The sequence below is a fragment of the Camelus bactrianus genome, chromosome 23 (assembly GCF_048773025.1).
Source record: "Camelus bactrianus isolate YW-2024 breed Bactrian camel chromosome 23, ASM4877302v1, whole genome shotgun sequence".
In the NCBI taxonomy this organism is placed as follows: Eukaryota; Metazoa; Chordata; class Mammalia; order Artiodactyla; family Camelidae; genus Camelus; species Camelus bactrianus.
In genome coordinates this window covers 14,687,221-14,709,679 of record NC_133561.1, presented here as the reverse complement: position 1 = coordinate 14,709,679, position 22,459 = coordinate 14,687,221, and the positions used below count along the sequence as shown (strand labels likewise).

At 46.0% G+C, this 22,459-nt stretch overlaps 1 protein-coding gene across 1 annotated transcript; it reads left to right on the top strand.

The window, feature by feature from the left end:
- Positions 1-2,448: 2,448 nt before the first annotated feature.
- Positions 2,449-22,294, top strand: HHIPL2 (HHIP like 2). The gene is made up of 9 exons (XM_074351650.1): positions 2,449-2,824; positions 5,286-5,938; positions 6,817-6,960; positions 7,198-7,529; positions 8,477-8,603; positions 13,815-13,960; positions 17,505-17,586; positions 20,162-20,244; positions 20,937-22,294. The coding sequence occupies exons 1-9, from the start codon at positions 2,504-2,506 to the stop codon at positions 21,362-21,364; spliced, it is 2,316 nt and encodes a 771-aa protein (XP_074207751.1). The 5' UTR covers positions 2,449-2,503; the 3' UTR covers positions 21,365-22,294.
- Positions 22,295-22,459: the final 165 nt, after the last annotated feature.

Genomic DNA, 22,459 nt, shown 5'->3' with positions numbered 1-22,459 from the left:
TACGTCTGAAGGGAACTGCTTGCTGATTTCTCCCTGTTAATTTTGTAATCAGTCTGTTGAAAACAGTAAGATCTGATGTCCTGGGTAGGTACTGGAAGATTTATGTTTTACTAAGGTCAAGTTTTGTTTGTTTGTTTGATTTTTTTTCAATGCTGTGCTACAATTCTGTAAACAGAATCATTTAGAATTATTTTCCAAAAAGGAGACATTCCTTTGGACTCAATTTTTTTCCATGGCAAAAGGGAAACAGACACAAATGTCAATTAAAAAAAATCAAAAAGTTGTCTCAGGTCCTGCATGGATGAGAGAATGCTCTCATTTTTACAAATCACATCACAGGGTGGACGGTGACCTCTCAATTATGAGGCCTTGGTGCTGTGAATTCACTGGCTGAAGTTAGTCCAAGTGTGGCTCCTCCCGCCCAAGGCTTCCAGAGCAATGACATCATCTGACCTTTGCACAAACAACCCCGTGGAATCAGCATAGCCACGCGTGAATTACAGGTGTTGTACTGTATTTTAAAAAGTGACATTCACAAGGGTTTACCATATAGCTCAGTGAACTATGTATATGTGTGTGTGTGTGTGTATATATATATACTGAATCACTTCGCTGTACACCTGAAACTAACACAACATTGTAAATCAACTATACTTCAATTTTAAAAAAAAAGCAACGTTCAACAAGGTGTGATGTTGAACAGTGCCAACAGGAGAGCAGGCTGTGTTGGCAATCATTCTGGTTTCTCCTCTCGACTTCCCTCTCAGTTATAAAAATGTCTGTATTTTAGTGCTACTTTGGGCTTCCATAATCTAGAGCATGGTGAGCACAGACTTGGCTAGACTGAGGCTCAGTGTTGCTTCCTGGTGACAGTCTGGTAAAGGCTGTTGGTGGTGAGGGGAGAGCTGGGTGGGGAGCCCTCCTGGGAAGCCATCAGGACTGAGAAGAATCTCTGGCTTCGGCTGCATTTCAAAGGGCAGCTTTTGCAAGTATGGAAATTTCAGGGTGGAGAGAACCGTGGAAAATACCGAAAGGAAAGGGAGCTCAGGTACCGGATGTGCCCTGAGGGCCTGAGCCCCCCCCCGCCCCCCCCCCCCCGCCCCGCGCGTGCCGCAGTTAGGGTTTGGGTTTGGGACCCTGTGAGTTTGGGATTTCCTGTCCTTCATCACTCATTCAAGAAATATTTATCAAAGGCCCATTATGTGCAAGGGGCATGTATAAGACAAAGCACATTCGAACAGATGCTAAGTGAGGAGGGGCGTCCCCAGGGTAGGCGTAGCTTTGGCAAAAATAAAGAACCCAGATGCTCTGTGCTTCCTGATGAAGCTGTCCCAAACAGCCTTGCTGACATCTTGTTTACACCAGGCCACACTCCCTCCCTTTCCTTTACCATCTTTTTTATTTTTCTGCCTTAGTTTTATTGAGTTACAGCACTGTATGACTCTAAGGTGTACAGCACAATGATTCGAGCTACATTCACCACGAAATGATTAGCACAGTAAGTTTAGTGATCATGAGATGAGAACTCTTAGGATTTACTTTCTTAACAACTTTCATATAGAATATGCTGCAGTGTTAATTATATTTATCATGTTGTACATTATATCCCTAGTACTTACTTATCTTGTAAGGAGGAAGTCTGTGCCTTTTGACCGCCTTCATCCAATTCCCCACTCAGCCACCTGTGGTAATCACAAGTCTGATCTCTTTTTCTATGACTTTGTTTTTCATGTATAATTGACATATAACACTGTGTTAGTTCCATTTACACAACAGTGATTCGAGATTTCCATACATTTCAAAATGATCGCCAGGATAAGTCTAGTTACTATTCACCATCTCCTCCTGATTTGTGAAACACCCTGTCTTTCTAACCCTCAGAATACACACCTTTTCGGATGGCAGGAATCGCACAGCCCCCCTTCCTCCACAGCCTCCCCTCTGTCTTCCCAGATCCACACCCGCGTCCCCCTGGTGCCATTCAGCACAGTGGAACCTGAAGGTGCTGGAACCTCACCTTTAGGTCTGCAGTCCGGGACTATATGATATGTGGTGTTCTCCTTGGAAGACTGGGCTGCTCAGCTTGTGAAGGGACTGTAAACAATGTGTGAATTTCCGGCCCCCATCCCCACCCCCACCCCACGCAGGAATCCTCTGCAGTTTGAATGAACCACAGCCTGTCTACTGTGGACATCACTGCCCCTTTCTGTCAGCAGCCATGCACCCCAGTAACTCAGCAGTCAGGGCAGGATTTGTGCCAGCTTCCTGTTTAGGGGATTGGAGGAGACGGGGACACCGTTCACTACTTTCACAAGAGACAGCTACCCAGCCCCCAGAAGGGACACGGCTCATAAACCACCTCCATGAATCTGGTGAGAGGAGGGAAGAGAAGGAGGGAAGGAAAAAGCAGCGGGGGAGGGAGGGAGGGAGAGAGGGAGGGCGCCAGCACAGAGCAGGAAGCCAACCTGAGCACACAGCCACTGCCGGAGTGCCCAGGGCCAAGATGCTCAGAAGGTCCATTCCTAGGAGTGGTGGGAGTCAGCGGGCCCCCTGGCTCCTTACCTCTTCTCGAATTTTCTACCTCTGCCTCACAGTCTTGTGGGGCCAGGTGGGCTTGCTGCAGGGACACCCCCAGTGCCTGGATTATGGACCCCCCTTCCGACCCCTCCTGCACCTGGAGTTTTGCTCTGACTATGAGTCCTTCGGCTGCTGTGACCAGCGTAAGGACCACCGCATCGCCGCCCGGTACTGGGACATCATGGAATACTTTGATCTGAAGGGCCATGAATTGTGTGGTGGTTACATTAAAGACATCCTTTGCCAGGTAGGCCTGAGCGTAATCCTGTGGGGAAGCGAAGGAACCAGCGGAGAAGAGTGCCTTCCAGTCCCAGCCATGGGGTGCTGGGCTGGCTGGCCTGGGTCCTCGGGGGGGGCTCTTTGGGCGCCCAGCCCTTTAGGAGCTTGCCTGCTAGCTGCCTTGACCTGGCTTTGGGCTCTGCACGGGCATGCTGAGATGCAGTCTGGTTTCCAGAGCTCTCCCTCTGGGGTTGTATGGGCCCTGGTGCTTTCTCAGGCCCCGAAAGAATGAGACTGAGATACTTCATGGAGCTCTCTGGGCAGCTCTTGTCTGCATCCTCCCTGCAGGGCTCCGAGAGGGCACAGCACACACCTGTGGTGCTCCCGGAGTGTGAGGAGGGAGTGGTGGCGTCTGCTGGGACGCAGTCCTAGACAAGGTCATTTGTGCCAGGGGGTCTCTGGTGTGATGGTGGGGGCTTTCCAGACCTGGACTAGGAGAGCTTCAAGCTGCTGACTGGCAGTGACTCAGAGGTTCTGCTTCTCTTGGCTTTCCAGCCACCAAAACCCACACCCCTGGCAGACATCACCTCAGTGGGGCTCAGCCTTAACCCATGCCGGATGCAGGCTGCACACACTGACTTTGTGGGAAGAGGGGTTCGGGGATGCAGCACTGGAGAATGGATGAAAGAGGTTGCCGTGAGGAGAGGTGCTCTAGTGATGTGTTGGGGGAGAGACACAGCAAATCCAGGCAGACCTTTGATCTGAGACCCTCCTGGGCATGTCAGTGCAGTTACTTGGCTCTCCTGCTGGCACGATTCCTGAGCCAACTGGCCACCCCAACTTCCTGTGCAGGGAACAGAACAGAGCCAGGCACAGAGCCTGGCACACAGGTGGCTGGCCACCTGGGAGGCATTGCCCCAGGCTGTCCTCTCTCACCTCGGGCACCACCCCTTGGCTGTTTCCTGGAGAATTAACTCTGGGATAACCATTTGGGCAGAAGCTGGGCTCTTAGGAGCAACACTGAGACTCAATTTCTGAGAGAGCCCCTGATAAAAATGTCTCCTCCCTCCCCCCTACCTCCCCCTCCCTATTGGGTGATGTTTCAGAAAGCCAAATTCAGCAGCTCTCCCATTTCAGGGATTTCAGAAAACAGAATAACCTACACATGTCTATTTATTAAAATTCACAATTTAAACTTCTTTGCCCACTTTCGTCCCCCGTTGTGTGTTCCCACTGATGACTCTGCAGGCAGCTACTATGACCCCCATTTTACTGATAAGGAATCAGGAGAATTTTTGTCTCCTGTCTGTCTTCTTTCCACTCCCCAGGAGTGAACAGGTCAGTCAGGTGAGACTCAGAGCAGTTCATCTGGCTTCTTGTCTGCAGCTCTGACAAGTATCCTAAACTGAAACAGACAATCCAGAGAGAAACGCTGCGAATCCCCAGGCTCTTTCCTCCCCTCTTCCTGATATCCAAGAGCTTGCTCTGCAGCCTGCAGTCAGGGTTGAAATAAGAGAGAAGGGGGACCTCAAATACATCTGAGAATTGCTGCTGGTCCCTCTGTGAAGTGATGAGAGACAGAGGTGAAGGAGATGTTCTCCAGGGCCGGCGGCTGCTGGGGGAGCTGTCAGTGATCAGAAGTTGGTTCAGCGGACACTGCTCAATTCCACGGCCCCAAACTATAGCCTTTAAACTGGCCTGTCTTACTTTCCTCATCTCAGTTGCCTCTGTCTTTCATCACCACTCAGAGTTGGATGGCTTCCCACAATATCCTATTTTCCTCCTAGAAAATGTAGTTTAGGGAAGCCCAAGTAGCAGATACGCCTTTGGTTCACAGTCCTTGTATGTCTGTAAAGAGGAGTCGTACAGACCATGAGCCACGATTCAGATTTGTGCAGCTCCCAGCATGGTGCTCTGTATATATGAAACACTTCAATGCCTTTAATAAATAAGGGAAGGTACGACTAGATGCCCGATCTCTGGGAGGAGTACCCTTGCATATTCATTTTGAGCATACTATTTTTAAATTATAAAATATTTTGAACCTATGGAAAAGCACGGAAAATTAAATAATTAACACCACGTAGCCAACATTGAGATTCAATAAATGTAAAACTCTTGCCTCGCTGCTTCAGATTTGCATAAAGAAGTAAAATCTTACAGATACAGCATTTATGATAAAAGATGGAGACATCTGGTATTCTCTTTTTTAAAAAAGTTATCATTTCATAAAACTTTATATGACAAAAACTAAGTTAAAGTGCTAGAGGTAGTGTAGTGCATATGAGAGTTTTTTTTTTTTCCCTTTCTGCCTTTTAGGAGCATGAACTGGGTAGAAAATTTGAGTCCAGAGAATAGCGTTACCAGTAGTTGGTAATAGAGGTTCTGATTCTTTCCCAGACCGTTTTCCCTTCTGTTTGCTCAACAACTGGGGCCAGCCCCACCGCGGCCAGCCTGAAAGCCAGGCTGAGCTGCTGCTGCTTTTCTAGGAGTGCTCGCCCTACGCAGCCCACCTCTACGATGCTGAGAACCCGCAGACGCCACTCCGGAACCTTCCCGGCCTCTGCTCTGACTACTGCTCTGCGTTCCACTCCAGCTGCCACTCTGCCATCTCCCTGCTGACCAATGACCACCGCCTCCAGAAACCCCACCAAAAGGATGGTGCGCACTTCTGCCACCTCCTCAACCTTCCTGACAAAGACTACTGCTTCCCTAAAGTCCTGAGGAGTGACCATCTCAACCGCAACCTGGGGGTGGTGGCCGAGGACCATCGGGGCTGCCTGCAGCTCTGCCTGACTGAGGTGGCCAATGGGCTGAGGAACCCGGTCTCCATGGTCCACGCAGGGGATGGCACCCATCGCTTCTTCGTGGCCGAGCAGATTGGGGTGGTGTGGGTCTATCTGCCTGATAGGAGTCGCCTGGAACAACCCTTCTTGGACCTCAAGAGCATCGTGCTGACCACGCCATGGGTTGGGGATGAGAGAGGCTTCCTGGGGTTGGCGTTTCACCCCAAATTCCGCCGCAACCGCAAGTTCTATATTTATTATTCATGCCTGGGCAAGAAGAGGGTAGAAAAGATCCGGATTAGTGAGATGAAGGTTTCTCGGGCTGATCCCAACAAAGCTGATCCCAAGTCAGAGAGGTGAGGCACATCTGTGAGAATCTGCTGCTGTGAACCATGTTCCAAAAGAATGCCAGTCAGTCCCCTGAGATGACATTGAGGAACTTTCCTGGTTTTAGAGCCACCAGCTTATAATGCTGACAAAGGAGTCATTGCTGATTGATGAGGTTAACCTGAGTTTGACTCTGGGTCCATGGTCTTCATAGGGTAGAGCCATCCACCTTACAGTTACTGGAGCCATGCTTTCTTGATTTAATAGAGGGTGAGCAAGGGCCAGCAGCCATGAGTTTGAGAAATTACTTTAGATAATATCGATATATTAAATATAACAGCAACACCTGGTTATCGTGTGGCCGTTGGATCCCAGGCCCTTTACCTTTCTCATGGGAGTTCTCATCCTCATGGGAAGCTATGATTCAAGGTCATAAAGCTACTCATGTGCGGTCAGATGAAGGGCTCAGTTCTAACTGACCCCAAGCTCATGCTCTTTTACTCTACCTTGCTGTCTTTTTCCCTTGTCCCTTCTGCCCCATCTCTCTCTCCCCACATAGTCAGGTTGGGGGGCTGAAAAGAGCATGAAGAAGCGATAGACTAACCCCTGCTAGGTTGCCCAACTGAGAGTTCTGGTAGAGCGGAGAATAAGGCCAAGCCCCAGAAAAGGAGGATGGTTACCCTGCTGTGTCTACAGCTCATGAAGTCATGATACGAAAGAAAAATGACCCATGAAGGAGTCATTATAGGAAGCAAGGGGTGGCCCAGAGCCCCTGTGCTACCTGCTTTGTGATCCTTGGAAACTCCGAAGCAGGTCTTGGCGGGCTCACACCATCCAGCCGTTTCTGGATGTCTCAGGAGGATGCTGTTCCAGCTTGCATCAAAGCATGGTTTCTCTTTCCTTCCAGGGTCATCTTGGAGATAGAAGAACCAGCCTCAAATCACAATGGTGGACAACTTCTTTTTGGCCTGGATGGTTACATGTACATATTCACTGGGGATGGGGGACAGACTGGGGATCCCTTTGGCAAGTTTGGAAACGCTCAGAACAAGTAAGCTAGAATGATTATTATAAAAAAACAAACAAACAAACAAAAGACAAGTGTTGGCAGGATGTGGAGAAATTTGAACCTTTGTATACTGTTGGTGGGAATGCAAAATCTAGAGAGCAGCTGCTAAGGAAGACACTGGAGAGTCTTCAAAATATTAGAAATAGAACTAGCATAGATCCAGCAATCCCACATCCGAGGACTTATCCTGTGCCTGTGTCTTGGCCTTCTTCCTTTCAGGAGTTCCCTGCTGGGAAAAGTGTTAAGGATCGATGTGGATGGGGCAAGCTCAGGTGGCAGGCGGTATCGAATTCCCCTGGACAATCCGTTTGTTTCTGAGCCAGGGGCCCATCCCGCCATCTACGCCTACGGGATCAGAAACATGTGGCGCTGTGCCGTGGACCGAGGGGACCCCACCACGCGTCAGGGCCGAGGCCGGATGTTCTGTGGGGATGTGGGACAGAACCGGTTCGAAGAAGTTGACATCATTGTTAAAGGCGGGAACTACGGCTGGAGGGCAAAGGAAGGGTTTGAATGTTATGACAAAAAACTTTGTCACAACGCCTCCTTGGGTAAGTGAGAAGCCTGATTTCTTGGATGAGTTGAGTGAGTTGCAGGTGGAGATTGGGACTGTCTTGCCCAGTGGGTCATTATAGTGCCTTTAAACATTTTTTTTATTATTACTATTATGTTTTAATGGAGGTACTGGGAATTGAGCCCAGGACCCTGTGCATGCTAAGCATGTGCTCTACCACTGAGCTATCCCCCCATCCTCTGTTACAGTGCCTTTGTTTGTGTCCTGTGGGACAGGGTGGTCCTCCAGCCACTGGCGCCTGAAACGCCTTGGGCAGTGCTCGCTAACCTAGTAAATGTGGATCGTGGGTGGACTGGGGGAGTGTACTGACCTAGGAATCTATATTTTATCTAAGTTACTCATGTGATTTTCAGGCACACAATTTTGAACCAATGGCAGAAGAAAATAGGTGGCTGTATGTTTTTACTTATTTCCCATTTGGGATGGCCCACTGAAAATTCCACACACAGTCAAGTAACAGTACAACCCCTAAGCATCAATACTCAAGGTGTGCTTTAGAAACTCCCTTTGGATTAAAATTCCATTTTTCTGACTTTATCACCACTGCTTAGTCTTTTTTGTCCTCTAAGTTGTGGAGCCGTCTTCCAGACCTTCCGAACACTCCAAATCCTTAAGCCTGAGTATTGGCCGTATCAACCCAGGGGAAAAAATTTAGGTGTGTGGATTTCCAGGTCACTGCCTCACAGACGGGGGAATCTGAGGCTTCCTCTCTGCCTGCAGAAGCCAGTCGAGTGGGAAATTCACAAATCTCAAGGCTGGTCTGTTGGGAAAAATAAACATGATTCACGTGGCTGCCTGTCCTCCCAAAGACCAAGAGATGAAATGTCCTCCACTCAATCAGGCAACTACATTAAAAACCCCCCTCCTTCCTCTTTGAAGCTTCCAGTTTTTATGCATAACACTCTTCCCCTTGTTCCCGGACAGATGACGTTCTGCCAATCTACGCTTATGGCCATGCAGTGGGGAAGTCAGTCACTGGAGGTTATGTCTACCGTGGATGTGAATCCCCAAACCTCAATGGCCTCTACATCTTTGGGGACTTCATGAGTGGGTAAGGAAGGACTGGTGTCCCGTCCCTCTTTTTTTAAACATTTTTACGGAAGTCTAAATTACATATGATGAAATGCAGCCTCTTAAGAGCATGGTTGGATAGTTTTACAAATGTTTATACTCATATTGCTACCAACCATGTCAAGATACAGGACATTTCCATCACTATAGAAGGTTCCTTCTTGCCTACTGCCTGTCAGTACCACCCCTCTCTCTCTATCAAACACACACACACACACTAGCCAGAGATAACTGTGCTCATCGCAGATTAGTTCTGGAATTTCACACAAACAGAATTATATAGTGTGTGCTCTTTTTTTGTATATGCTTCTTTCATTCAGTCATGTCTGGGAAATTCATCAATATTGTTGCAGGTATCAGTCGTTTGTCTTTTATTGCTTTGTAATATTCAGTTGCATGAATATACCACAGTTTGTCCATCTGTTTTCCTGTTGATGGTTGCTTTGGTTATCCCCAGTTTACTGTGAATAAAACTGCTACAAAGTTTTGTAGTTTTCAGTGTAAAGGTCTTGCACATCTAAGTATTTCATAGTGTCTGAACTCCTCATTAGATCTAGTGACTTTTTTTGACGATTCTATTGGATTTTCTATGTAGCAGATCATTTTGCTGTGAATGTAGGTATTTTAATTTTTTCTTTTCCTGAATTGGAAGCTTTCTGTTACTATTTTATTGACTTGTTTCTTCAGTACAGTGTTGGACAGAAGCGGTGGGGAGCGTTCAGTTTTTCACCAATGAGTATGAGATCAGCTGTTGGTGTTTTTGTACACGCCCTTCATCAGACTGAGGATGTTTCCTTCAATTCCTAGCTTGCTGAGAGTTTGCATTAGGTATGGCTGTTGTGTTTTGTCATATACATCTTTGCGTCTAGTAAGAGAATCATGACTTTTTCATTTTTAGTTTGTCAATATGGTGAATTGCAGTGACTTTTTTTTTTAAATCACGGAAGCAATCTTGTATTCTTAGGATAAACACCACTGGGTCATGTTGTGTTTGATTAACATACTGTTTTATTGTTGAATTCGATTTGCTAACATGTTTGGAATTTTTGGATCTATGCTCATGAAGAAATAGTGAGCTGTAGTGTTTCTTTCTTGTAATATCTTTATCAGACTTTGGCATCAAATTAACGCAAGTTTTGCAAGGTGAGTTGAAGAGTATTTCCTTCTCTTTAATTATCTGGACTAGTTTCAGTAAAGTGTGTGTTTCTTTCTTCCAAGTGGAGCCATCAAGGCCTGAAGCTTTCTTACAGACAACATATAGTTGAGTTTTATTTTTTGATCCATTCTAATAATCTCTGTCTTTTAATTGGTACATTTATACCATTGACATTCAAAGTGATTATTGACAGAGTTTGATTAATATCTGCCATATTCATTTGTGTTTTCTGTTTGTTGACCTTGTTCTTTGTTCCTGTTTTTCCTTCCACTCTTTCTCCTCTTGCAGATTTAACTGAACATTGCATATGATTCCATTTTCTCTCCTTCCTTAGCATATCAGTTATACTATTTTTTAACAGCATTTTTTTAATGGTTGCCTTAGAATCTGCAATATATATTTACAACTAACGTAAGTCCACTTTCAAGTAACGTTATACCATTTCATGGGTAGTGTGGGTCTTAAAATAATCTTCCTTCTTTCCTCTTGTCCCTCTTATCACTGTTGTCATTTATTTCACTTATAAATCATACATAAATATATAATATATTATGTATATGATCATATATAGTATATACTATAATACTATTATTTTATTATATACATGAGCATACATAATCAAATACATTGTTGCTATTAGTATATTGAACACACTGTTATCTGTTAGATCAATGAAGAATAAGAAAAATAAATGTTTTGATTTTACCTTCACTTATTCCTTCCTTAATGCCCTTCCTTTCTTTATATAGATTTGAGTTTCTGACCTATATCATTTTTCTTCTCTCTGAAGAACTTCTTTTAACATTTCTGGCAAGGCAGAGCTACTGGTAACAGATACCTTCAACTTTTGTTTGTCTGAGGAAGTCTTTATTTCTCCTTCAGTTTTGAAGTATAATTTCACCAGGCAGAGGATTCTAGGTTGGTGGCATTTTTCTCTCAACACTTTAAATCTTTCACTGCACGCTCTTCTTGCTTGCATGGTTTCTGAGAAGTTTAACGTAATTTTTATCTTTGCTCCTCTGTAGGTAAGGTTTTTTCCCTCTGTCTTCTTTTGAGGTTTTTTTCCCTTTATTTTTGATTTCTTGTATTTTGAATATGATATGCCTACTTGTAGTTTTAAAGCATTTATCCTGCTTGGTGTCCTCTGAGCTTCCTAGATATGGGGTTTGGTATCTGACATTAATTAGGGGACATTCTCAATAATCGTTGTTTAAAATATTTCTTCTGTTCCTTTCTCTCTTCTCCTTTTGATATTCCTGTTATGCTTATGTTACACCTTTTATAGTTGTCTCACTTTTCTTGGATATTTTGTTCTTTTTCAGTCTTTTTACTCTTTGCTTTTTAGTTTTGGAGGTTTCTGTTGAGATATTCTCAAGCTTAGAGATTCTTTCTTCAGCCACGTCCAGTCTACTAATAAACCCGTCAAATGCATTCTTCCTTTATGTTACAATGTTTTTTGATCTCTGGCATTTCTTTTTGGTTCATTCTTAGACTTTCCATTTCTCTGCTTACATTGCCCATCTGTTCTTGGATGCTGTCTACTTTACCCATTAGAGCCCTTAGCATATTAATCATAATTGTTTTAGATATTTACTTATTTATTTATTATTTATTTATTTTAACGGAGGCGCTGGGGATTGAACCCAGGACCGCCTGCTTGCTAAGCATGTGCTCCACCACTGAGTTATACCCTGCCCCCATCATAGTCATTTTAAATTACTAGTCCGATAATTCCAGCATCTCTGCCATGTCTGAGTCTGGCTGTGATACTTGCTCTGTCTTTTTGAACTATTTTTTTTTTTTGCCTTTCAGTATGCCTTGCAATTTTTTTCCTGATTGCCAGATATGATGTACTGAGTAAAAGGAACTGCTGTAAATAAGTCTTCAGCAAAGCGGGCAATGAGGTGCTGGGGGAAGGGAATTGTCCTGGTTGTTTGATTAGGTCTCCGATTTTTACTGAGCCTGTGCCTCTGGACTAAGAATTTCATAAGTGTTGTCTGTTGTTCTACTCCCTCCAGGCACACTTAAGTGAGACAGGATGGCTAGAGTGGGCTGGAGTTAGCTACTTCCCTTCCCTCAAGTCTGTGAGGCTTCTGATAAAAATCCCAGCAGGTTAGTCTCTGCCTAAATCATTTCTCCTGAGGGCAGACATTTGTTAAGAAGAACAGAAAGCATATTTCAAAATGATTCCTTTCCCCCTCCCCCTGCTGGAAGCACAAGGGGATTTTTCCCTATTTACTGTTGGAAACTGGTCCAGCTCCTGGAGGTAAAAGTCACAAAAATGTGGGGATCCTCTGATGACGGGGCACCCCTGCAGTTTTTAACTCTCATACTTTCTCTCACTGAGCGTCTAGCAACTTGTTAATTGCGTGTTAGGTTTTCCAACCCTGGAGCTGATTCCTGCGAAGGTTTCTGCTTGTGGTTTTCTGTAAGTTGTGATTCTCTGCATCCTCCTGTTTTTCTCTCCAATTTAGGGGGTAGTGGTTTACCCTGAGACCTCACTTCTCTTACAGATCTAAGAAGAGTTGTTGATTTTTCAGTTTGTTCAGGCTTTTATTTATTGTTAGGATGGACTGATGACTTCCAAGCTTCTTACTTACTGGACCAGAAAACAGAAGTCCTCAAATTCAATTTCTTTAATAGATACAGCATATTTAGTTTCTTTCCTTCTTTTAAGGAATTCATCCAGTTCAGGTAAGTTTTCAAATGTATTGGCATAATGTTTCCTTATTATCCTTTTAACAATGTGGAAACTATAGTAATGGCACTTATCTTATTCCAAATATTGGTAATTTGTATCTTTGCTCTCTCTCTTTTTTTTTTCTCTGATCAGTCTGACTAGAGGTTTACCACATTTATCGATCTTTTCAAAAACCAGCTTTTGAGTTCATTGATTTTTGTCCTATTATTTTCCTGTTTTCTATTTCACTAATTTATGCTCCTTTTCCTTCCTTCCTCTTGCTTTGAGTTTGATTTGATCTTCTATTTCTAGTTTCTCAAGATGGAAGCTGAGGGCATTGATCTGAGACCCACCATCTTTTCTAACAGATGTTTAGTGATATAAATCACCTCTCAAATACTGCTTTGACAATATCCCATACATTTTAATATATTTGTTTTCAGTTTCATTTGGTTAAAAAAGATTTTCTGATTCCTCTTTTCATTTCTTTGTCCCATGATTTATTTTGAAGTGTGTTATTTAGTTTCCAAATATCTGAAGGTTTCCAAACATTTCTTTTTGTTCTTGATCTCTAATTTAGTTTGATTATGGTCACAAAACATACTGCATATGATTTGGGAGATTATCCTGTAATAGCTGGGTGGGTCCTAAATGTACTCACAAGTGTCTTCAGAAGAAGGAGGTTTGAAGACAGCAGAGATAGAAGGTGATGACAGTGGAAGCAGTGGGAGAAAAGGCAGTGTGATGTAGGACCATGAGACAAGGAATGAGGAAGGACAGCATCCTGAAGCTGGGCTTCTCCCCCCCAAGCCACTGGTGGGAGCACAGCCCTGCCAATACCTTGATTTTGACCTAGTGGAACCCATTTTAGAATTTTGAGCCTCCAAAAGTCTAAGAGGATAAATGTGTGTGTTTTTTTTAAGCTACAAGTTGTGGTGATGTGTTACAGTGGCTGTAAAAACGAATACAGTTACTGTTCCTAATACTCATCATTCCTACGTATAGATGTATATCTCTTTCTGATTTCATTTTTATTCTGCTTGAATAACTGCCTTTAACATTTTTTGAAAAATGGGTCTAGTGGTGATGATTCTTTCTACTTTTGCATCTTTATTTTCCCTTCATTTTTGAAAGATATTTTCGCTGGGTATAGGAGTCTATGTTGACATATTCTTTCTTTAACTCTTTAAAAATGTCCACTATCAGAAATTCTGCTTTGCAAGAAGATAGTTATGGATCTCCTATGGGAGACTCAGTTATCAGTGCTCAATGATTCCCTGATTCTAGGAGTAAAAAAATACCTTGCAGGGTGGCAATATGGATTCCTAAAATATAAGGTTTTATTTTTCATCTAGTCGACTTATGGCTTTGCAGGAAGATAGAAGAACCAAGAAGTGGAAGAAACAGGACATTTGCCTGGGCAGCCCTGAGTCCTGTGCCTTCCCAGGGCTAATTAGCACATACAGCAAGTTTATCATCTCCTTTGCTGAAGATGAAGCAGGTAACAGTTGTACAAGGTTATTCTATTTCTGCCTACAGGAACTTAGATAATCATGGGCATTGTGAACTGCACGTTTATTATAGTAATTACTATTATTACTATTGTTGTTGTTATTATTGTTATTTAAATAGCAACTACCACTTCTCCTATTTTCACTGTCATTTTATAATGTTCTGGATACTGTTCTAAGCACTTTATATTTATTTTTTGTCCTTTTACTACTCACAACACCCCCATGATGTAATTATTATGCTTGTTTCACCAAGGGGGAAACAGATTGACTGTGCCAACTACTTACCTCCTCTTGGTTGAGCTGCACACCTCACTGTGCAGGACAGACCAAGGTCTAACACTTCGGTATTTTCAGCCCTTTGACTGTGAAGGAGGTGCATGTGTTCCTTCCTCCCTGATTTTATTCTAATCTGCAATTATACGAATGTGAACAGGGCCAACAGTGGGGCAGACAGTGGCTATTCATCATACTGATGTTGCCTGGGAGAAAGGAGCTCTGATGGCCAGCCACCGGCTGGGCTGGGCTCTTTCCGGATGCTGCCAAGAGTTTGTTAGGCAACTTCTGTGAATGAACAAGGGAGAATTTCTTTCTGGAGAGATTTGAGAAAAGGGTAGACAGCTAGGTAGGGGGCTATTCACTAGAGAGATTAGGTGTATGTTAAGAGCATCAGCAAAGCAAGATGTGTGCACATATAGGGTGGTGGGTGGGGGGAGGAAGGGAGAGACAGAGGGAGAGGGGCTCAGCTTTAATAAATAACCTCAGATTTTGTAATCAGAAAATGAAGTTTTGATTTCAGCTTGATGTAAGTTCTGTTTCATTCTGGGAGTTAAAATTTTATTTTGTTTTATGTAAGTGGCGACAGGGCCTGTGTTCTTTCTAGTTTTTGGCACTGCGTCTAGCCATGCTTGGAGGCAAGCAGGAGAACAGAATGATCTCGTAGGGGTCCCTCCCAGACAGTGGATGCTCTGCAAGTGGACGCCAGAGCCTTGAAGGTTTCTTCAGTGTTTGGTTTGTTTCCACTCTGAGCCACGGGTCCCTGTACAGGAGATTCATTGGAGTGGGACATAAAGAAAGTCAGTCAGTGGAGCCTCTCCTCTCAGGTAGCTATGAATAGAAAGTTTGAGATGAATATTTTACAGGAGCAGAAGATATTTTGGAAAATTCAAGCTGTAAGTTCCAAATTGGAAGTCCAAACATACAAAAAAGGAGAGAAACCACAGGCCGTGGTGGGGCCTCTCCCCTGCTGGAGCCCCAAGGAGGCTGGAGCCCCCTAGGAGCAGCCTGTGCAGGGATCCCAGGATGCCACAGGACCCCAGCTTTTGGTGGTTCGGTTTGTTGTGCTGGTAGAAGTCTCACAGGAGAAAACAGGCAGCTTTTGAATACCACTCAGTACGTCTGGCAAACGAAGTGTCCTTGGCTGAATTTTATCGAGTGGACTTGCCAAGGTGTTCCCAAGCCAGACCCTGCCCAAGGGCAGCCCTAAAGCCAGGGAGGCTGTTCCCAGGGCAGATTGCTTTCTTCCAGAGTTGCTTGTTTGTGTGTTTTGGCACAGAGTGATTCAGATTTTCTGCATGTGGCATGGTCCTTCCCATTACAGGCGTATTTAGAAGTGAGTATTATTTCATGATTTTTACCATCAGTCACCAGTGTTAGACAAGTCATTGTAGTTGCTCCAGAGCTCTGCCTCCACTGTTACTATTTATTTCCCGAGTTCTCCTAGCTAGCAACTGGCACGAATACACAAGTGAGCAAACAAACGAGCGAGCAGCGGGCGTGGGGCTGCCCGCGGCTGGGTTCCGATGGGTGCGGTTTCTGAATGTCAGCCACTGAGGCACATTCTCGAGGGGGCTTGCTGAGGTCAGAGCGCTTGCAGGAAGTTCACGTTGCCTGCATTTTGCTTTACATGGCATATTATAATATTTTGGTGTTTTTTTTTTTTTTGCCCTAAAATATATTTGTAAAATGTCAGTTGGTCATTACTGATGAAATTTACTTAAGGCATTGTCTTCTAAAAATACAGTGGGAAGTCTAAGGCATGGTTAAGACTTATAATTTACACAAACTCTAGTCATATATAGGGAATAGGCAGCAAGGCAGGGTCTCCAATTCTCCTTAGACCGGAAATTATTTGCATGGTTTGGAGGAACCCCTGCCTCCGGGCGCCTTGTGTCCTGACACAGGGCAGATACTTGGTAGACACCTCGCTTATCGAATGTCAGCATCACCCCGGATGGTGCATGGGATTTGTAATCAGAGGGGCAAACTGGCTCTAAGGGAAGGGTTTGTCCTAACTCCTCAGACCCCCTTACGAGGGGAAGATTCTGGTCTGTCAGCACACAGAACCAGTCAGTTAGGCACTGTTACCTGTGTAGGGGCCTCTGCGAGGAATATCAGTCTTACACTCAGCAGGAGATAAACTTTGGTCACTGTTCTCCATGAATTTAAGTAGCTCAGGGCTGTCTAAAGCTCTAGGCTTTTCCAATTTGCAACTCAGTAAGACGTTTCCTTCCATAATGTTGAGACAGCGCGTGTGTCAAGCACACAACAGCAAGTGGATTCAGTTCAGCAAGACGGCACAGGCACGAATGTCGTGCCAGGCTCCCCAAACTGTCACCGCACCGGCCCTTGGGGAGCAGACAGACAGGAAGGTACGAGGAGCTGCTGGCTAGCGAACACTTCCTGATTTAACCCCTAATAATCACGGGAGGGGTTATTACCCCTGTTCTACAAATGACTAAATAACACGAGGGCCTCCCAGGGGGAGAGGTTGCCCAGGACAACACTGAGGGGAACTGGTGTTATCAGAAGTCGAACTCAGATTTACCCAACTGAAGTTGGGCTGCAAACCCAATCCTGCACTGTCCTCACCGGGAACTGTGAAACGAGGTGGAATGAGGTACTTTCTGGGAGAAAGGGATGGCGTTTAGGAAACAGGAGCCCCTTGTAAAGATGATGAAGGAGACAGTGGGAGGAGGCTATTTCTGCGGGGTGTGAGATGGCACGGGGGGCTTTGGGGAGTGGGGGAATGGTCACGGGAGATAAGGGACCAAGGACTGGGGAAGGTGGAGCTGGAGGAAAAGAGTGAGGTGGGGCGAGGAGGGGGAACTAACGGATTAATGAAGGGGAATGTCAGGTGTCTGATAAGTGGTCCTCAGCCTGGAAATCACCTATTTCTGCCTTCACAGAGAATCCATATCAGTGGTGAGGAGGTGGGGGCCGGGGAGATGGAGACTCACTGAGGTGAAGTGTCTGAAAGCAAAGAGATGACCAAGGGGATGAGAAGCTCTCTGGCTCAGGGAACACGAGCACACAGGTGCCTCTGCTGGGTGACACCCCGAGCTGGTCTGGAGGCTGAGATGGACGTTTTCCTCGGGGGGCTCACAGATCTAGCTGCCAGTCAGGATGCTGGGGTCCCCTTCCTGGGGCTCACGCATTTCGGGGCCACACCCCCTGATGATGATCTCCTGTGCGTCCAGAGGTCCCGGCCCGGCCTCGGGTCCTGTCCTTGATGGCCTGCTCTTGTTTTCTCAGGGGAGCTCTACTTCCTGGCCACCTCCTACCCAAGTGCCTACACACCGCGTGGATCCATTTACAAGTTTGTTGACCCGTCAAGGTGAGATCTGGGCTCTTTTTCTTTCCAGGTGTTTTGTATTAGTCCTTATCTCCACGGCAGATCAGAACAACAATCCTTACTCCTCAAGAATTACCAGAAATGAACAGGGAAGCAAATCTTTGCTTTAGATGCAAAGCAGGTTGGGCAAACAAATGTGTAGGACAATGCGTCTACAGGAACTATGGAATATCTGGGAAACGGTCTCTTTGTGGTTGGAAATGAGGATCTTGAGCCTTTTCGGGATGACTAGCCTAGACCTGTGGCTCCTGTTTTGTTTCTGTTTTTTAAATATGCTTCTGGAAACGTCTCTCTTGGATCATCTGACAGTGGGTGTACACTTCCTGAGTAAATATTGCTGCCCTAACCTGGATTGGTCTTTGGCAAATACAGTTGGCCTCCGTATCTGTGGGTTCCACATCCCAACTAGCCGTGGATCGAAAAAAAAAAAAATCCCAGAAAGTTACAAAAAGCAAACCTTGAATTTGCCATGCCCCAGCAACTATTTATGTAATATTTACATTGTATTTACAACTATTTATATAACATTTACATTTCTTTATAATTATTTACATAGCATCTGCACTGTGTTAGGTATTGTAAGTACTCTAGAGATGGTTTAAAGTCTATGGAGGATGTGTGTAGGTTATTTGCAGATACTATACCATTTTATATAAGGGACCTGAGCATCTGTAGGTTTTGGTACCTATGGGGTCCTGGAACCAATCCTGGGCAGACACCGAGGCACAACCGTATCTTAAACTGTCAAGTTTCTCAGTGTCTCCACCTGATCCCGTCTGGAATTCAGCAGCAGTGTTTACTCACTTGGTGGACTCTGTGATGTTTACCTCTGCTTCTCTGCCAACCTCTCTCTCAGAGAGACTAACCAACTCATCGGGCGGAAGCCACACTACGGCTCCCTGTCGTGAGGTTGTCACGGGTGTGTCCGTACCTGTCCCTGGTGGGGGTGTTGCAGTGTATCCATCCTGAGAGCTCTGGGCAGTGTGCTGGATTGATCTCAGGATTCTTACCCAAAGCAGGAAAGTCTCCCCACGAATCAGCTTGAAGACAGACCACAGAGAAAGGCTTCCTTGTGAGGCTTTGTTGCCATCTTTTGAGAGGACGCTTGGCAAATAGGTTCAGTTGCTGGTGAGGGCTCAAAGGCCCAGCATGGCTTAGCTCCACTTGGCAACAGGGCTCAGTTCAGGTGCTCTCAGAAGTTCCCAGAAGAGGCTCAGTCCCGGAGGCTATGCCTATGGGCTCTCCTGATGGAGTGCAGTGTTGCCAAGGGGTGAATTAGGTACTGAGCTGTCTCCAGGCCTGAGTCTGCTCCATGCAGATCTCCTGTGCTTGGGGGACAGAGCAAACCCAGGGTCTTTAAAGTGCTTCAGGTGGCTGACAATGCCTGGATGGGGAGCTCTGCCCTTTCCACCAACAGGTTTCCTGTGTGAATCCCTTTTTCTTTCCTTTGACAGTTTCCTGATTCAGTTGGGGGATAATTTAGGTCCCCTCCATCATAAGAGCAGCGTGAGAGGTCAGTCATAAAGCAACTGTAAAGGCTGTCCCACACTGAAGACATCCTTACTCATTAACCTTTCTCTCAGCTGACATCGGTCGGGTCATTACTGTGTCCCAGGCAATGTGACTTATTTATAAAGCATCAGTACAGTGCCTCAGCACTACTGAAGTGTTTGTTAAATAAATACAATTATCATTATTTTTTCCCACCTGGGGTGGGGGTGATGGCAATGAGAGACAGAATTGGAGCAAGACAGAGAAGGCGGCAGTGGGACTGGCTGGAAAGTTCCATCTCTGCTCTGAATAACAGGAGTGCTCCTAGTCTGCAAGGTCCCTTTTATTTCAGAAGATGCACCCTGGGGACAGCAGTTTAAGAATCATAATACTAGGAGGCAGAGGGGCTGGCATTACCTAAGGGACTGTACCATGAGTTTTAAAGGAGATTTTATGTAAAGGGAATCACCACCACCATCAGAAACAGAGGCAGAATCATCACCATCATCATCCTCATCCTCCTCATCCTCATCCTCCTTCTCATCCTCCTCAGCACCATCATCCTCATCCTCAGCACCATCATCATCTACAGAGCATCTGTTACGTGCTGAGCACTGCTCCAAGTGTTTTTAAAATCTCATTTAAAGAAATTTAAAAAGTTATATATCAATCACTGATGGTGTGCCAAGTGCACAGTTCTCATTTCATCTTCTCCATCTCCCTGAAAGGATGGCTACGATTAATTTTCCTATTTTATAGATGTGGAAATTGAAACTCAGCAAGGTTTACTTGTCCATGGTCCCCAGGATCTGAACTCTATTCTCTCTGTCACCACGCCCATGCCCCAATCCTCTCACTGCGCTGTCCCCTAAGGGCGTGTGGTGTCCCTGTGATGTCCATGTCCTTTATTCTCTCCATTTGAGCAGATTTCCCACTACATCTCTCCCATCCCTATGGGTCAGGGAGGGCTGAACCCAGTTCTTGTGAATGTTTGCCTTCTGGTGACCTTGACTTCCTGGTCCCATCTTCAGAGTCTTGTGTCCTCACTTTTTCTGTCTGTTTTCAGGCGAGCACCTCCAGGCAAGTGCAAATACAAGCCAGTGCCAGTGAAAACCAAGAGTAAGCGGGTCCAGTTCAGGCCACTCGCCAGTGAGTCCCTCTTTGTCTCAGGCTCAGGGCTCGGCATCAAGGTGTCAGCACAGCGCCCTCTGCAAACAGCTGCAGTCCCGGGCTGGGAGGTCTTATTTTCTCACTGGAGGCTTAGCCCCTGGATGAGGACTGTGACCTGTGGCTTAGTCTCCTCTGTGTACCAGAGTGAGAGGGGGCAGCGCCTGCTGCCCTCCATTCATTCACTCAGTCGGTCATGTATCCATTCATTTGTTTAGTACTTACTTTGTGGCAGTCTCTGTGCTAACCCCTGGGGATACGGCAGTGAACCCTACCTGCAGGAGGTCAGAATCAAACGAGAGGTGGGGCATGCAGTGGAAGCAAGTGAAGAAATGAGTACAGCACTGAGGCTCTGGCTGGAAGGATGTCCACGGAGCTGAGAGCGGCCCCCGTGAGAGGACCTCCTCTCTGGGGAATGGCAGGGGGTCGGGGAAGACTTACAGAGTGGGGATACTGTCTTAAGGGAACTGTTCCAGAGCCACGTATCACTGGAGTGAGCCCAATAAAAAATTATTATTTTTAGATCAAGGCCAGTTAAGGGAATTAAAAACTATTATTTTCAAAAGAATTTATATTTAAGAACACTCAAGCAGTCATAGGTTTCCTGGGTGGCACTTGCCTTAGAGCTACTTTGCAGGACTTACATTTCTCCTAAATAAATGCTTGTTTCCCAGAGACAGCCTTGGACTTGCTGAAGGAGCAATCCTTGAAGGAAGCTGCGAGAAGATTTCCTGATAGGACTTTGGCTTCCAGGCCAGACCGGGCCTCATCTCGGAAAGGCCCCTCCAAGAAGCCGATTTCTGCCACAAGCGGCAGGAAGACGTTCCCGGGACCCGGGGCAAAGAAGGGAGCCAGAGTGTGGTCCCCGGGCCCGCAGGGGAAGCGGAGGAAGAGCCCGAAAGCGCCCCGTGGCAGAGGCAGCCCGTCCGCGAGGCGGGGGCGAGCGGCCAGGAGTCTCCCCGCGCCTCTGCTGTCCGGGGGGCCGGTCAGGGGACGGGCTTGGGGACAGCCGCCTCGCCACGCGGAAGCTGCCGCTGCTGCACGGGACCTCAGACGTAGGAGAAGCTGGGGGCGCAGGTGGGGCCTGGCGCAGAGAGCCTGACTTAGGGCGCCGCGGTTGTCCTCTCCCGCTGAATCTTGCCATCTGAGCAGATGCTCCTTGTCCGCTTCTGCGGGGAGACCAAACCCCCAAGTTGCCAGGGCACCTGGCTAATCGTAGTCTGTAAGCCTGCTTGGAATCCCACCGCGTGCCTCTGCTTTGTAAATGCCTGTGACCCAAGGTAATGATCCGCACTTGCTCAAACGAACAGATACCCTTTGATCTGCTTGATGGTTGTCTGGCATGAAAAAATCTGACCGCCCCACCAGCTTGCCCGAGAACTCTGAGAGGAGGCCTGCAGTGACAGCTTTCCAGGGAGAGCCCCTCTGAAATGGCCCTCTCATTTGCCCTCACTGAAGCTCAGAGTGTGAGTGAGGGCAGGTCCTGTTCTGGACCTCCAGTGCCTACTTTTCTGCCTTGGCAAATAGCATAATAAACATGACTACGTTTTGCATACCTGTTACGTGCTAGTTTATGCACATCATCTGAAACCTCAAAACCTTGCTTCTTGTGTGTTGGGGTATAACCTCTGGTGCAGATGAGGAACGTGAGGCTTGCTGAGGTTAAGTGACTTGCCCTAGACCTCAGCAGTGAGGGAACAGGAAATTGTTCAGCTGGACTTGAACCAGTGCCCCTGTCAACCTCCTGTGAACTTGCCTCCCCGGAGGGCCCCCAGTGAGGGTTGGTGGCTTTTAACCAGGTATTTGAGGAATGAAAGAGCTAAGAAAGGAAATGATCTCCGTCTTCAAGAAGTTCTCCAAATTCTGCAAAGCATCCAGAACATTATTGGCAATTTGACTTCAGCAGAACAGAGACAAAAATGCCAGGGTTGCTAAGGACTTTTGGAGGTGACGTGGTCCCTGCTTTAGCTGGGGTAGGGCATACTCTGGGCAGATTACTTTCACTTCCAAAGACGCAGATACCATTTTTTTTTCCTTTAGGAATCTCCATTTGCAGGGTAGCCTAACCTAACGTGGCTGAAGTACACCAAGACTCTCTTTGATTCTTTTCCTCTTGTTTTGTCTTTATTAAAGACACAAAACAGTGGTCATCATTTTCTGAAGATCATCTTTAGATCATCTCTTAGCCATCTTCCTT

Coding starts and splice junctions, on each gene's coding strand:
- HHIPL2 (XM_074351650.1), top strand. CDS start 2,504: ATGCTCAGAAGGTCCATTCCTAGGAGTGGTGGGAGTCAGCGGGCCCCC. Junction 2,825..5,285: donor TTAAAGACATCCTTTGCCAG/GTAGGCCTGAGC, acceptor CTGCTTTTCTAG/GAGTGCTCGCCCTACGCAGC. Junction 20,245..20,936: donor CCAGTTCAGGCCACTCGCCA/GTGAGTCCCTCT, acceptor CTTGTTTCCCAG/AGACAGCCTTGGACTTGCTG.